We start from the raw sequence: 15,952 nt of genomic DNA, 5'->3' as shown, positions 1-15,952 counted from the left end.
GGGTTGTGTAGCATTAATTCTTAGTTCACCCATTTCACTAGGATAGAATGTCCACTACAATTATGAGGCTAAACATGCACATGGAAATTTTCTGTTAAAAATATTCAGGATTATTTAGTTCCCCTTTTTAAATCAAATTAAATGGTAAAGGCCAGATTTGCTTAGCGTTTTGTCACCTGATACACAATTCATACTTTGTAGTCTGTGTCAGCAAGTGGGAAATTCCCTGGGATCCGCATAACTTTTGAGACTTTTTAAGTTGACTATTTAATATACCAGAGATTTAATGGACACTTATCATAAAACTGTAGAGAAGAATGTCTGTGCTGTCTAAGGATGTCTATAAGTCTTGCATTTCAGTTAGTTAGAGTCCGAGAGATGTACAGCACGGAAACAGACCCTTCGGTCCAACTCGTCTGTGCTGACGAGATATCCTAAATAAATCTAGTCCCATTTTCCAGCATTTGGCCCTTATCCCTCTAAACCTTTCCTGTTCATTACCCATCTAGATGCCTTTTAAATGTTGTAATTGTTCCAGCCTCCTCCACTTCCTCTGGCAGATCATTCCATACAAGCACCACCCTCTGTGCGAAAATGTTGCCCCTTAGGTCCCTTTTTAAATCTTTTTCCCTCTCACCTTAAACCTATGCCCTCTAGTTTTGGACCCCCACCCCCCACCAAAAGGAAAAGACCTTCTCTATTTACCCTATCCATGCTCCTCATGATTTTATAAACTGTTATAAGGTCACCCCTCAGCCTCCAAAGCTCCAGGGAAAATAGCCGTAGTCCCTTCAGCTCAAACCCTCCAACCCTGACAACATCCTTGTAAATCTTTTCTGAGCCCTTCCAAGTTTCACAACATCCTTGCTATAGCAGGGAGACCAGAATTGCATGCAATATTCCAATAGTGGCCAAACCAATGTCCTGTACAGCTGCAACATGACCTCCCAACTCCTCTACTCAGTGCACTGACCAATAAAGGCAAGCATACCAAATGCCTTCTTCACTACCTATGACTCCACTTTCAAAGAGCTATGAACCTGCATTCCAAAGTCTCTTTGTTCAACAACACTCCTCAGGACCTTACTATTAAGTGTATAAGTCCTGCCTGCTTTGCCTTTCCAAAATTCAGCTCCTCTCATTTATCTAAATTAAACTCCATCTGCCACTCCTTGTCCCATTGGCCCATCTAATCAAGATCCTGTTGTATTCTGAGCTAACCTTCTTCGCTGTCCACTACACCTCTAATTTTGGTGTCATCTGCAAATTTACTAACCATATCTCCTATGTTCACATCTAAATCATTTAAATGACAAAAAGCAGTGGGCCCAGCACCAATCCTTGTGGCACGCACTGGTCTTAGGCTTCCAGTCTGAAAAGCAACACTCCGCCACCACCCCTTTCTTCTCTCTATTTACTTAGTTCTCCCTCTATTTGTGTGATCTAATCTTGCTAACCAGTCTACCATGAGGAACCTTGTTCAATGCCTTACTGAAGTCCATATAGATCACATCCACTGCTCTGCCCTCATCAATCCTCTTGTTTAAATAGCTACTTGTTCCATCTTTGGTGCCTATCCCTAATCACTTCTTGTCTGTGCTAATTGCTATCAGAACCATTGTCCGCATAGTGTTTTGTGGCACAGTGGTAGTGTTCCTATCTCAGGGCCAGATGGTCTGAGTTCAAATACTACTTGCCTTGGAGCTGTATCATGAAATGTCCAGTTGATATTTACAAAATAATTTGACAAGTTTGATCAAATGAACAATTCTATAAACAAAGCAGAGACATTGATGTTAATCAACACTCTATACTGTACTTTCCCTAGTTGTTATGCACAATTCTGCACAACTTCCATCTGCTTTATCTTCAATATCTCTCCATTGCCCAGCTGGATTTTGCAGTATGGTTTAACATTATTCTTGCATTTACAACATAGATTGCTGGAATTATACCAGAGATGGTAAACCATAGTCACTAAGAAAAATTGACCTTTTGGAAAAGTTCTTCTTGGAGCAGAGGTGGCTATCACAAGATTTAAGAGGTTTTTTCAAAAATTACATATGGTTTTTAGAAAATGAACGAGAAAAAAAATTTCCACCAGAAATTAGCAAAATATGTTTGTGCACAGAGCTATTGTGCCATCAAAAATAAACTACCGAAGGTGGCATAGAGTCGTCTCTTCTATGTAAGGTTCCACAAATCAATAGCCTATTTTACACTGTCATCTTTTTCTTCATTTTCCTTCATAAAACCTTTTATTGTCATGAACTCTTCAATGAGAAACATCAAGTCGTATTGATGATCTGTACTATTAAAGGGACTGCTCAAACTGACGTGGGGTATTCATACACAAGAGGTGGTAGGACAAGTTGAGCTCGCACTCCCTTTAGGAAGGAATTCTTGGCTTTATAGTTAAGTGTATAGCGCGTAAAAGGAAAAAGTTCTGCTAAAACCTTAAATGGTTAGACCCAGCTGGAATATTTCGTCCAGCGTAGGGCAATACTCTTCTTGAAGGGTATCAAGACCTTGGATAGGGTGCAGAAGAGATTTATAAGAATAGTACCAGGAATGGAGAACTTCAGTTGCATGAGATATTAGGAAAACTAGGATTTTTCTGCTTTCGCAGTAAAGTTTAAAAGAACTGTTCAAAATAATGAAGCATTTTGATCGGGTAAATTAGAAGAAGCATTTCCAGTGACCAAAGAGTTGGTAACCAAAGGCATGAGGAAAAAAGTTTTTCATGTAGCCACTTGTTATGATCTGGAATGCACTTCTAAAAAGGTTGGAAGCAAGTTGAATAATAACTTTCAAAAGGAAAACAGGTTAATACTTGGAAGTGAAAAAAATTGCAGGCCTATTTAGAAAGAACATGGATGTGGGACTAATGAATGAACATTTCAAAGAATAGCTAGAGGTGTGGTGGGCTGCATGATCACTTCAATGCTGTATTGTTTTAAGCAAGTAAGAAACTGGTTAAAGGCTTACGTAGTTGGAAGTGCATTAACAGCAAAGTACTGTTAATATTATGCACTTCCATTGAGCAAGGTTCAATAGTCTGAAGTTGTGCTCAAGACAATCACTTAATAATCTGTGTACAGACTTCAGACTGTAGTCCCAAGACAACCTGGAAGCCTAGCAACCAAACTTCTGACAGTAAATGAGAAGTTACCATAGTTAAAGTTAGACTATAATTTTGTTTTCAAAAAAGGAAATGCTTTAGTTTTCTTTGAAGTGGACCTACATGTTCAGTAACTTACAGTTCATCATTTAGAAAAAAGAATACTTCGTAATATAAATGGCTCATATCTTGTATATTAGCAGTTTAAATAAAACGTAAATATGAGTAGGCGGTCACTACTCAAGTTTAAATCACCATTTGTTAAGATTATAATGAACTTCAACTTCCCTGATTTCTTTCTATCCTTTGATTTCCTTTTAAGACCATAATATATAGGAACAAAATTAAGCCTTTTGGCCTATTGAGTTTTCTCTGCCATTCAATCATGACTGATATGTTTCTCAATCCTTTTTTTCCAAACTTAAACAAATTCAGTCTTGGTTAAACTCAGCAACTGAACATTCACAGTCGAGAATTCCAAAGATTCATAACCCTCTGAGTGAAAAGATATTTAGTTATTTCAGTCCCGGGTAAGGAGATTAGGACTATGAGCTATAGTCATAGAGAAACCGAGAAACAACATCTCAACATCTGTCAGTCATTCTGTGGAAGAATAAGGAAGTTTTGTTGCAATTATTACAGGGCTTTGCTAAGACTGCATCTGGAGTTCCATATACAGGTACAGCCTTCAGCTCCTTATCCAACTTGCATTAGAGGGGTGCAACAAAGGTTCAGTAGATTAATTCATTGATTTCTGGGCTAAAAGTATCCTCATTATAAATGAGTACAATAGGTCTATATTGGCTGGAGTTTGAACAGTGAGAGATGATCTTACTGAAACTTTGAGCAATTCAGAGATCAAATGAGCATTTGTGAATCAACAATTTCTATGATAATTATGTTAATATGTTCACTTTGTTTTATAGAATTTGGATTTACTTCGTGAATCTGAAAGTAATGAGGCTCTTCCAAGCAGACTTCTTGTAACCGTGTTCAAATCGCTTGTTGTCAGCCAACCTGGAAGAGGGAGAATACTTGCCTCAAATGAAGAGAATAGCCAGTTGAAGAATTTTAAAAAATTTAAAAAGGTTAATCACGTGTTTTATTTAATATTATTGTTAGTTTTAGATTTTTTTGCAAATTGAGACACCATAAACTATCACTTTTACACCTGTAATGTAAAAATCAGTCTCGGTTGCCACAGCTATTGTTAATGTGTAAAACCAACCAGTTTAGGGATTAAGTGATGCAGCATGTATTGCAAATCTCTGCAACTTCCTCTAAAATGCAGTCTGTGTCTTTTAAAACAGAAATTTCACTGAATAGTATTATTGGAATCCAAAAGATGAAAAGTGAACACCAGAGCAGAGATAGGTGTCAAGAGTGATAGATGTGGTCCTGGAGGCAATAGTAGCGACAGTGGGCAGAAGAAGCAATGCTGTTGTTCAACAGGGACAGGAAGCAGAGGCCTTCAAGGGCTTCCCTCAAAAAGAAGTGGGAGCTGGTAATTAGGGAGATCAATTCCTAATGCCTGGCCTGAGGACATGGTAACCATGTGACAAGAAGCTTTACAATCTCACCTAGCTGGTCATTGTCACTGAATGTTTCTTCGCGTGACATCATCTATCCAAAACAACCTCCACCTTCATGCTCCACAGCACTTTAGAACCTCTTCATAACCCATTAGCACTCCCTGGCACTCAGGTCCCACACCTAACATCCATATACTCTACCTCATGCTGTTGCACCAACAAATGCTACATTCCTTACACCTACCTCTCTATGCCTTCATATACTTCTAACCTGTTATTGGAGGCACAGCACGCAAATGAATCACTGCACATTTCTGCCCTCACTCATACAGGGCAAGGTGACACACAACAGAAGGGGGCAGCTCAGAGCCAGAAGGGATAAGATACCTGCACCTCCTGAGCTTTTCGGTGAAGTTGGCTTTTTGCATCAAATGACCTGTTGTAACATACTTCATTATCACCTGTCACTAAGAACATTGAGGAATAGAGTACTACTGCCTTATGCCCTTTCTTGACTGAACATGCCTTTGTTCAAGGTTATGACATAATGCGCAAGCTGCTGGTGGTGTCATTGTGGCATCATCTTTTTTACCCAATCCTCGTTTTACACATCAGCTGTGGCTTTCTAATTTTCTACTCTCAAACACTTCCATCAGCCCAGCCTCAGCAACCAAAAGAGGAAGAGACAGTAACAGAACAATGCTGAAGAGGCCCTGTCATTTGATCTGATCCTTGGAGGCATCAGTTCCTTTAATGTCACTGTGCTTGAGAGTCTAGTATAAAGTTGGAATTAACAAATGTTGAGTCACTGGGCATATATGAGCTACAGCCATGCAAAAGAAAAGGATAATTTGTTTGCTGGCTTACTAGAAGGCAAAGCTTACATATGAACACTGCTGCAGAGGACTTGTGTGATGACTTCAGTGGAGTAGCAAACAGGAAAATATTGATGGATATGCACGCTGAGATGCTGGCTATAATGACTGGCCAGCCAGACAACGACCTGTCATGGTCAAGGAGTACGGAAGAGTCCAGTTCCAATTTGTAAAACCATATTGTTTGGAGTTTCCCTTGTACTGTATCTCACGGTTATGCTGCAGACCCAGAGACACTGTCAATGCTGTCTCCATGCCTATTGTAACATTGTATGGACAGATCAGCTAATCCTTTGCCCTCACTGTGAGGATGCAGGAATCATCTACTACATCCACACGTTCAGACAGCAGCTCAAAAAACAATCTAGCATACTCCAGTTACTTTAAAACAAAAATAACAGAAGTTTTCAAAATAAACTTACCTGCAAGTTGTCTCTTCAAAGAAGTTCATCTTGCAGCTTGGCAGTAAATTTACATAGAATGAGGCATGAATTTGTTCTGTGGGTCTGCCTGGTTAGAACTAGCAAGTCCAGTGTCATATCAGCCAGAAGGGCTTTGTCACATCGGACTTGTGCCGAGCCATTTGCTCCTTGTGAGCCAAGTCAGAAATGGCTGGTCACAATACATCCCATGAAGAAAACATTCTGCATGCAAGGATAGCTTTTTGAGCTGAAGAGTGCACAAATAAGTCTGAACAAGTAAATTGCGGTGCGATGCCACTCTCCAGCTGAATTCAGCTCTGTTGTTCAAGAATTTTGTGTTTATCTAAGAAAACATTTTGTTCTTGAAGGTCTGCTTAAATGGGAACTTTACAGGAGAAGGAGCTGTCTTTTCTTCTGTTTGTTTGTGGGATGTGTCTGTCACTGGCTAGGCTGGTAATTATTGCTCAAACTTAATTATCCTTTAGGAATTGGTGGTGAATTGTCTTTTTAAGCCAGTGTAGTCCATTTGGTGTAGGAATACCCACACTGCTGTTGGGAAGGGAGTTCTCAGATTCTGATCTAGCAACAGTGAAGGAACAGCAATATATTTTTAAGTCAGGATAATTTGTGACTTGGAGAGAAAGTGATGCTGTTGCTTTACATCTGTTTGAGAATATGCTTTCATTAGGCACCTTCTATTTGACTGTTAAACTTTTTATTAAATACAGGTTTGAATATTCTGCATTGAATGGTTATCATTCTGGTTTTAAATTACTAGAACTCTTTTCTGCTGTGATAGGTTTTATATCCTGGAGCTGAAGAGCTTCCTAAAATTATTGGAGGCACAGACCTGAAGGCTTACCAAACGAAAAAGAACTCGGAAATCGAAGAATGGCTAAGACAAGAAGTGGAGGTATGTCTTTGATTCATGATCAACTTTTCTTCTGTGCTCACCAGCCTGTACTTCATTTTGTCAATTCTCATGAATTTTTTTTCTTTATTTATTCATGAGATGAGGGGAATGAATGAAAGTGACCATGAAAATACAAAGCCCTGGCCAAATGGATTTTGTTAAACTGTTAGAATATTTTTCAATCTGAATATGTTTTTAAGTGGATTCACACTCCAGAGTAATATGTAATTTGTTTACAGGAGCAAAGCCAGCAACTTAAAGAGGAGAATCTTGCTGATGACTTATTCAGGTAAGCGACAAGCAATTTTTAAAAGATTGTGTGCAGTGTAAAAAAAGTGAAGATGACACTCGATAGAGAGTATATCTCTGACACACAGTTAACTCAACATTACTACGATTGCACAACTCTTCCTTGAGCTCTTCCCTGCTTTGCTGCTCTTTAAATAGAAGGCTGAAAAATGAATTTTTTTAATAAAATAATTAATTTTCACTGAATCGAAGTTTCAAGCCAATTTGTCGCTAACAGTTGGTCTGAAAACACTGCTTATATGTTGACAGTGCTGACAAATTTCACACAACAACTGAGACAATGCGCAACATGTAGAAAGTAGGAAATTATAGACCAGCTACTTTAACATCTGTCATTAGAAAATTGTTGGACTCCATTATTAAGGTAGTAGCAATGAGACATTTGAAAAGTCCAAATGCAAGCTATCAGAGATGGCATGGTTTATGAAGGGTAAATCATGATTGACTAATATGCTAGAGTTCTTCAAAGATGTAACAAGCAAAGTGAATAATGCAGGTCCTGTGGATGTAGAAAGCATTTGACAAGGTTATTATACAAGGTAAGTTCACACAAGGTTAAATAGTGGATTGAGTAGTGGATTGGCTCAACAATAGAAACTAAACAAGTGGAATAATAGGGTCTTTTTCTGGTTGACAAGCTGCAACTAGTGGGGTGCCACAGGTTCGGTCCTCGGGCTTATCTATTTACAATCTATATTGATTACTTGGATGTATAGGGATAGAAGGTACTGTAGCCACATTTGCAGATGACACTAAAATAGATGGGAAAGTAAGTTGCAATGAAGAAATAAGAAATTTACAAATGGATATGGGTAGGTGAGGTGAATGGGCCAAAATTTGGGAGATGGAGTTTAACATGGATGAGTGTGAGGTTATCCATTTTCGTTGAAAGAATTAAAAAGCAACTTATTACCTGAATAGAAAGAAGCTTCAAAATGTTTCAGTGCAGAGGGATATGAGTGTCCTCATGCACGTGTTACAGAAAGTTAGTATATAGATGTAGCAGGTAATAAGGAGCACAAATTGAATTTTGGCATTTATTGCTAAAGGAATGGGATATAATGGCAGGAAAGTGTTTTTGAAATTGTGCAAGACATTGATGAGACCATATCTGGAGTACTGCATGCAGTTTTGGTCACCTTACTTGGGGAAGAATGTTATCACGTCTTAATTCCAGAGATGAAAGGCTTGGCTTGTTTTATGAGGAAAGATTGAGCAGTTTAGCCTATATTTACTAGAGTTTAGAAGGATGAGAGGAGATCTAATTGAGTTATAAAAGATGCTAAAGGGGATTGACAAACTAGATCTAGAGCAGATGATTCATCTTATGGGGTAATCTAGAACAAGAGGTCAGAGTTTTAGGCTACGTAGTGGCTGATTTAAAACAGATGAAGAGGAATTACTTCTCTCAAAGGATCGCTTATCTGTAGAATTCAGTATTATAGATGGGGTGGATGCTGAAACACTAACTAAATTTGAGGAGATGGACAGATTTTTAATTAACAATTGGTAAAAGGTTATGGGGAGCTGGCAGGAAAATGGAGTTGAGGCCTCAATGAGATCAGTCATGATCGTATTAAATGTCAGATCAGGCTAAAGGGACTGAATTGCAAATGGCCACCCCTAGTTGACTTGTTTCGATTTAATTGATTATTGTCACATGTACTGAGATATAGTGAAAAGTATTGTTTTATGTGCTATCCAGGCAAATTATACCATACATAAGGGTATTAGAACAGAATGTAGAACATAATGTTACAGTTACAGAGATGGTCAGAGAAAAATCAACTTTAACATATGAAAGGTCCATTTAAAAGTATGATAACAGGGGAAGAAGCTGTTCTTGAATCTGTTGGTACGTGTTTCCAAACTTTTGTATCTTCATCCTGACGAAAGAGGGTAGAAAAGAGTATAACCAGGAGGGGAGGGGTCTTTGATTATGTTGGCTGCTTTCTCAAGGCAGTGGGAAATATATATCATAGTTAGTTGAAGGAAGGCTGGTTTGCATGATGGACTGGGCTGTGTTCACAACTCTCCATAATTTCTTGCAATCTGGAACAGAGCAGTTGCCATACCAACCTGTGATGCATCTGGATAGGATGCTTTTTATGGTGCATCTGTAAAAAATTGTAAGAGTCATTCTGGATGTACAAAATGTCCTTAGCGTTCTGAGGAAGTAGAGACATTGGTGTGCTTTCATAACCATAGTGCCATTATGAAGGGACCAGGCCAGATTGTTGGTGATCTTTACTCCTAGGAACTTAAACTACCTCCACCTCAGCACCATTGATACTGAAAGGGATGTGTCCTCCACTGACGTTAATGAGCAGCTGCTTCATTTTGCTGATATTGATGGAGAGTTTGTTGTCTTTACACCATGCCACTAAGCTCTCTATATTTTTTGTATACTTTGTCTTGTTGTTTGAGATCCAACCTGCTACAGTGGTGTCATCAGCAAACTTGTAAATGGAGTTAGAGCAGAATTTGGCTACACAGTCGTGAGTATATAAAGAGAATAGTAAGGAGCTAAGTAGGCACCCTTGCGGGGTGTTGAGGAATGTCATGGAGAAGGTGTTGCCTATTCTTGCTGATTGTGATCTGTGGCTCAGGAAGTCAAGGATCCTATTGCTGAGGAGGGACCAAAGTCCTAGGTCTTGGAGTTTGGAGTTGAGTTTGGTTGGAATTATGATGTTGAAGGTCAACCAATCGTCAACAAGTTAGGAGTCTGATGTACTTGTACTTGTTAACCATATATTCCAAGGATGAGTATAGGGCCAGGGAGATGGTGACTGCCGTGGACCTGTTGCGGCGGTAGGTTAATTGTAGAGGATCAAAGCAATCTGCGAGGCTGCAGTTGATGTGTACCATTACTAATCTTTCAGAGTACCTCATAATGGTCGAGTCATAAACACCAGTTGGTAGTTATTAAAGCACTGGGATGATAGTGATCTTCTTGAAGTAGGTGGGAACGTCAGATTGGAGTAAGGAGAGGTTAAAGATGTCAACGAATACTCCTGCCAGCTGCTGTGCACAGGAAATGAATGCATGGCAGGGGACTCCATCAGGTCAATCACTTTCCATGGATTCACTGTCAAGAAGGCCAATCTGACGTCTGCAGCAGTGACTGTGGGTACAGATTCACCTGAGGCTTTTGGGGCAGGTGCGTCATTTCACTGACCTTCTATTCAAAATGAGCACAAAATGCATTGAGTTCATTGGGGAGGAATGCAATGTTGACAGCAATTCTACTTGACTTGGCTTTGTAACGTGTTGTATCATGTAAGCATTGCCACAATTTACAGGTGTTCATATGGTTAATCTGGGACTTTAGCTTAGACTGGTATTGTCTCTTGGCACCCCTAATGGCTTTGTGAAGGTTGTACCTAGATTTCCTGTATAGGTCAGGGTCACCCGACTTGAACGCCTCAGACCTGGACTTCAGTAGCGAGTGGATCTCCTGGTTCATCCATGGTTTCCGTTTGGGAAACCCTCAGATTAACTTCTTTGGCATGCAGTCCTGTCCACACTTAATGATGAAGTCTGTGATGGTAGTGGCACACACTCATTTAGGTTGGCCGCTGAGTTTTTGAATATGGACCAGTCCACCGACTCTAAGCAGTCGAATAGCAGCTCATCTGCTATCTCATGCCAGCACTGTGACTTTCTGTACTGGATCCGCATGCATTAGTTTCTGCTTCTTCTTTAGTTTAAGTGGGGAGATGGAACCTTATGGTCTAAGTTTGGAAAATGCAGGTCAGGGATGGAGTGGTAGGCATCTTTGATGGTTGTGTAGCAATAGTCAAGGGTATTTAGGCCTCTAGTGGGACAGGAGGTGTTTTGATAGTTCTCATGTTCATTCAGAAATAATGGCATTCTTTAAAAAATTGGCAATTCATCCCATTTTCTAATATTAATGGATGAGGAAAATTCCATTCCGAATCACTGCTAGAAACTCGTCAATTATTCCTTGGGTCATATGCTATCTTTGTACCAAGTTTTGCTGAAATTCATCCATTAGTTTTAGAGATATGCCATTTGCAAATTAACAGTTATGAAATCGTTACTTTCAGTGGCAGAGATGACATCTATTGAGCTTTATCAAATCGGGAAATGTGAAAAACATTTTAGGACCAATACTTCATTTCAAAACCCCTACAATGTGGTTGCTGTGCAGGTAAAGAAGAGATTGAAATTATCATGAGAACTGAAAAATGAATTTCAAGAATAGCCTCCACATTGGGATAATTAACCTGGTTTTGCTGCCCTGTAATTTCCAGTGCAATATATCTTGCCTTTTTGATTAGTTCTATGACCTTGTAAAATGAGCTTTTTAGATATTTTGACATGAGTTTTGCAATCTTGTGATTTTCTTTTTCTTTATTTGACAACAATATTATGAAATTCATTTTAGAATTTACTTCAGAATCTTGTAAGTGATGATTTTCTTTCACCATATTGCCTGCATGATAACCACATTGTTTTTATTGCACATTAGCAATTCCAGAACCATTGAATCAAATCTAAGCTCTCCAGTCATGGCACATCCAGTCATAAATAGTGTTAACTAAATTAAACAAATCACTGGAAGAGGAGCCTGTACAAATATCCCCATCCTTAATATGGGGGATCCCAACATGTCAGTGCAAAAGATAAGGCTGAAGCATTTTCAACAAGTTTTGGCCAGAAGTGCCAAATCAATAATCCAGATGTGATGATGGTTATCTCTGGAGGAGGCACAGTCTTTAGCCAATTCAAGTCACTGTACAAGAAATGGCTGAAAGTGCTAGATACAGCAAAGGCTGTAGCCCTCAACAACATTTTGGCAGTGGTACTGAAGTCTTGTGCTCCTGAAGTTGCCGTGTCCCTAGCCAATCTGTTTTAGTACAGTTACAATATTGGCATCCATCTGATAATGTGGAAAAATATCCAGCTATGTCCTGTGTACAAAAAGCAGGACAAATCCAACTCGGCCAACTAATCCTCCGTCAGTCTACTCTGAAGTGAAGTGATGGATCATGTAATCAATAATATTATCAGAAGTATTAGCTTAGCACAGGCCTGCTGACACTCAGTTTGGGGTCTGCCAAGGCACCTTGCTCCTGAACTCATTACAGCTTTGGTTTAAACATGGACAAAAGAGCTGAACTCCAGATGTGTAGTGAGAGTGACTGCTTTTGACATCAAGGCTGCATTTGAGCATTTGTGGCATCAGAGTGAACACTGTCCACTAGTTAGAGTCATTTGTGACACAAAGGAAAATGGTTGTGGTTGTTGGAGTCATCCATCTCAGATCAAGGACATTTCTGCAGGAGTTCCTCCAGGTAGTGTCCTCAGCCGTCCTCAGCTGCTTCATCAGTGAACTTTGCTCCATCATAAGGTCAGAAGTAGGGATGTTCACTGAGCATTTTTCACCACCATTCATAACACCTCATATACTGAAGCAGGCCATGTTCAAATGCAGCAAGATCTGGCCAATATTCAGGTTTGAGCTGACAAATGGCAACTTATGTGCCACACAAATGTCAGGTAATGGCCATCTCCACAGGGAGGTGATAACCGAGTGATATTTTTGTGACTGTTAATCCAGAGACCAAGGTAATGCCTTGGGGACCCGGGTTCAAATCCCACCACAGCAGATGGTGGAATTTGAATTCAGTTTTAAAAAATCGGGAATAGGAGTCTAATGGTGACCATGAATCCACTGTCAATTTGTCAGAAAAACCCATGGCTCACAAATGTCCTTTAGGGAGGGAAACTGCCATCCTTACCTGGTCTGGATTATATGTGACTCCAAACACACAGCAGTGTGGTTGACTCTTAACTGCCCTCTGGGCAATTAGGGATGGGCAATAAATGCTGGCCCAGTTAGCAACACCCTCATCCCGTGAATGAAATTAAAAAAAAAAATTTAAAATCCAGCAAGAGAGAATCTAACCATTACCCTTGACATTCTGTGGCATTGCCATCTCTGGATCCCTGCCTGTCAACAATGCGGGTTGCCATTGACCAGAACCTGAATTGGACCAGCTATGTAAATACTACAAGAGTGTCAAAGGTTAGGAATCTTGCAGAAAATCACTCAGATCCTGACTGCCCAAAGCCTATCCATCATCTACATGGCAGAAGTTAGGAGTGGGATGAAATATTCTCCACTTATCTGGATGAGGACATCTTCAACAACACGTGAGAAACTTGCCTCCATCCAAGACAAAGCAGCCTGTAAGATTGGTACCACATTCCTAAACATTCACTCCTTCCACCACTGAGTTCAGTAGCAGCAGAATATATCATCTACTAGATATGCTGTGAAAATTCACCCAAGGCGCCTTAAGCCGCACCTTCCATATCCACGACAGCTACCATCTTGAAGGATAGGAGCAGCACACACCGAAACACCACCACCTATAAATTCTCCTTCAAGCCACTCACCACCCCAACTTGGAAATATCTTGTTCCTTCGCAGTCACTTGCTCAAAAACGAGGAACTCACTCACTAATGGCGTTGTAGATGTACCTAGACTAAATAGACTGCAGTAGTTCAAGAAGACAGTTTACTACCATCATCTCAAAGACAATTAGGAATGAGCAATAAATGCTGGTCCGGCCACTAACACGGAGATCCAGTGAGTGAATAAGAATCCACAAGCTATTTCAAACATATGCAAAGTTCTAATTCTAATCAAATCAGTTTACCTCATTCGAATCTTGCCTCAGTTTCCTATTAATTAGGTTGATATCTTCTGTTAATTGTAAAACACCATATTTTCCCATTGCAGATGTTAAGGTGACTGGCCTACAGTTATGTTTTCTCATTCCATTATAAGTCTATTACACTGGCATTTTTTTAATCATCTGGGAGTTTTCCAGAGTGAAAGGATCCTTTAAAGATTACTACCAATGTATCCACTATCTCTGTAGCAACTTCCTTTTAGTATACAGGGATGCATCCATCGGGTCCAGGGGACATGTCGGCCTTTAACCCCGATAAGTTTTCTTAGTACTTTATCTCCATTTATAGTTATTGTCTTTATTTCCTTCCCAGCCTTTTCTCCTTGATTTAATACTTTTCGAATGCTATTAATGTCTTCTATTATGAAGACTGCTACAAGGTTTACATTCAATTCCTCTGACATTTCCTGGTTCCCAATTCGTTCACTGAGGGCTTTATGTTCGTTTTAGCTCCTCTCTATCTTTGTTTACTTAAAGAAATTCTTGCTGTCTGATTTTTACATAACTTGCTAGTTTACATTCAGTTTATTTTCTCCCTGTTTGTTAGCTTTTAAAACTTCTATAATTCTCTAGTTTGCCACTAAACTTTGCCACATTGTGTGTTTTCTTCTTTCCAATTTGATACTGTCCTTAACTTGGTTTATCATGGTTGGTTTATCCCCTTTCTAGATTCCTTTTTCCTCACTGGCATATATTCTTCCATGAATCAAACTATTTTCTTAAACACCTGCCATTCTACATGAATCATCTTTTCTGTTAAACTCCTTTCTCAGTCCACTCCAGCCAACTCTGCCCTCATTCTTTTTAAATTACCCTTATTGAAGTTAAGCACAGTTGCTTCTGACCCAAGTTTTTCATTTTCAAACTGAAAGCTGAATTCTACCACATTATGGTCGCTGTTTCCTCCGTTTGTTCCTCTGAGAACATTTATCAAAATTGCCTCATATAATCAGATCCAAAAAAGCCTGATTCGTGGTTGGATCTACAACATATTAGTTTTGGAAACTTTCCTGAACACACATTATACATTCTTATTCATGCCTACCTCTGCCAATCTACATGAAGATCAAAGTCATCCATGATTAATGTACTGCTTTTTTAAACGTTTGTTATTATCTTCTGATTTATTCTGTCCTTCAGTATAGGTACTTTTTGGAGACCTGTAAAATACATGCACCAGGGTCATCTGCCCCTTGTTATTTCTTACTGCAGTCATATGAATTCTGCATCTTCTGAACAAGAGAATTTCTTGCTATGGCACTTATTCCATCTCCTGCTAACAAACTTCCCCATTTCCTGCCTGTCATGTAGAAGTCACATATATCTGAATATTTAATTCTTAGCTTTGATCTCCTTATAACCACACCCCTGAAATTCCAGTTAGATCGTACCCATTAACCTTTATTTGTACTGTTAACTCATTTATTTTGTTCCTTGCCATTTTCCATTTTTTTGATCCTATTTGCTGCATTTTTTTTAACGCTATGCATCTATCAGTTCTTATTCCATTTTGGCATCATTACCTGTTTGCCGTAGGTAAGCCAACATCTCCCCTCTCCAAACCCCCACCCCCACTTAATTAGTTTACAACTCCCTCTACATTCCTAGTCATTCAATTCGCCAAGACACTGGTCTCGGCACAGTTCAAATGAAGCTCGTCCCACCAACATAACTCCGTTTTACCCGAGTACTAATGTAGTGCTTCATGAATTGAAAGTTAATCCTCCTACTGCAATCTTCAGCTACCCAGTTAATTCCTTGACTTCATTAATCCTACGGCAGTTTGCCAATGGCTCAGGTGGGAACCCTGAGGTTATCTTGAAGGTTCTTCCTTTTAATTAGCTCAAAATCTTTCAGCAGAGCCTTCTTTATAGTCTTAGCAATATCATTGGTGCCAATATGGACAACAGCTACTGGATCCCTCCTGTTCCGCTTCAAGTTCCTCTCCAGCCCGGAGGAAAATACCTGTAACCTGGCACTGGGCAGGCAGCATAACATTCGGGACTCTCACTCGCAGCTGCAGAGAACAGTATCTGTCGCCCTAATTATAC

The 15,952-nt window shown here is 39.6% G+C and overlaps 1 protein-coding gene across 1 annotated transcript in view; it reads left to right on the top strand.

The window, feature by feature from the left end:
* nbn (nibrin) overlaps nucleotides 1-15,952 on the top strand; it is a 57,035-nt gene that overhangs the window by 32,167 nt on the left and 8,916 nt on the right. Inside the window, exons 14-16 of the mRNA XM_048596145.1 lie at nucleotides 4,048-4,209; nucleotides 6,750-6,863; nucleotides 7,103-7,152. Of these exons, the coding sequence (XP_048452102.1) occupies nucleotides 4,048-4,209; nucleotides 6,750-6,863; nucleotides 7,103-7,152 (326 nt within the window). The remainder of the gene's footprint in view (nucleotides 1-4,047; nucleotides 4,210-6,749; nucleotides 6,864-7,102; nucleotides 7,153-15,952) is intronic.

The sequence above is a fragment of the Rhincodon typus genome, chromosome 4 (assembly GCF_021869965.1).
Source record: "Rhincodon typus isolate 14 chromosome 4, sRhiTyp1.1, whole genome shotgun sequence".
NCBI classification, from domain to species: domain Eukaryota; kingdom Metazoa; phylum Chordata; class Chondrichthyes; order Orectolobiformes; family Rhincodontidae; genus Rhincodon; species Rhincodon typus.
Note: the sequence above shows the minus strand (reverse complement) of the source record. Positions and strands in the feature narration are given on the sequence as shown.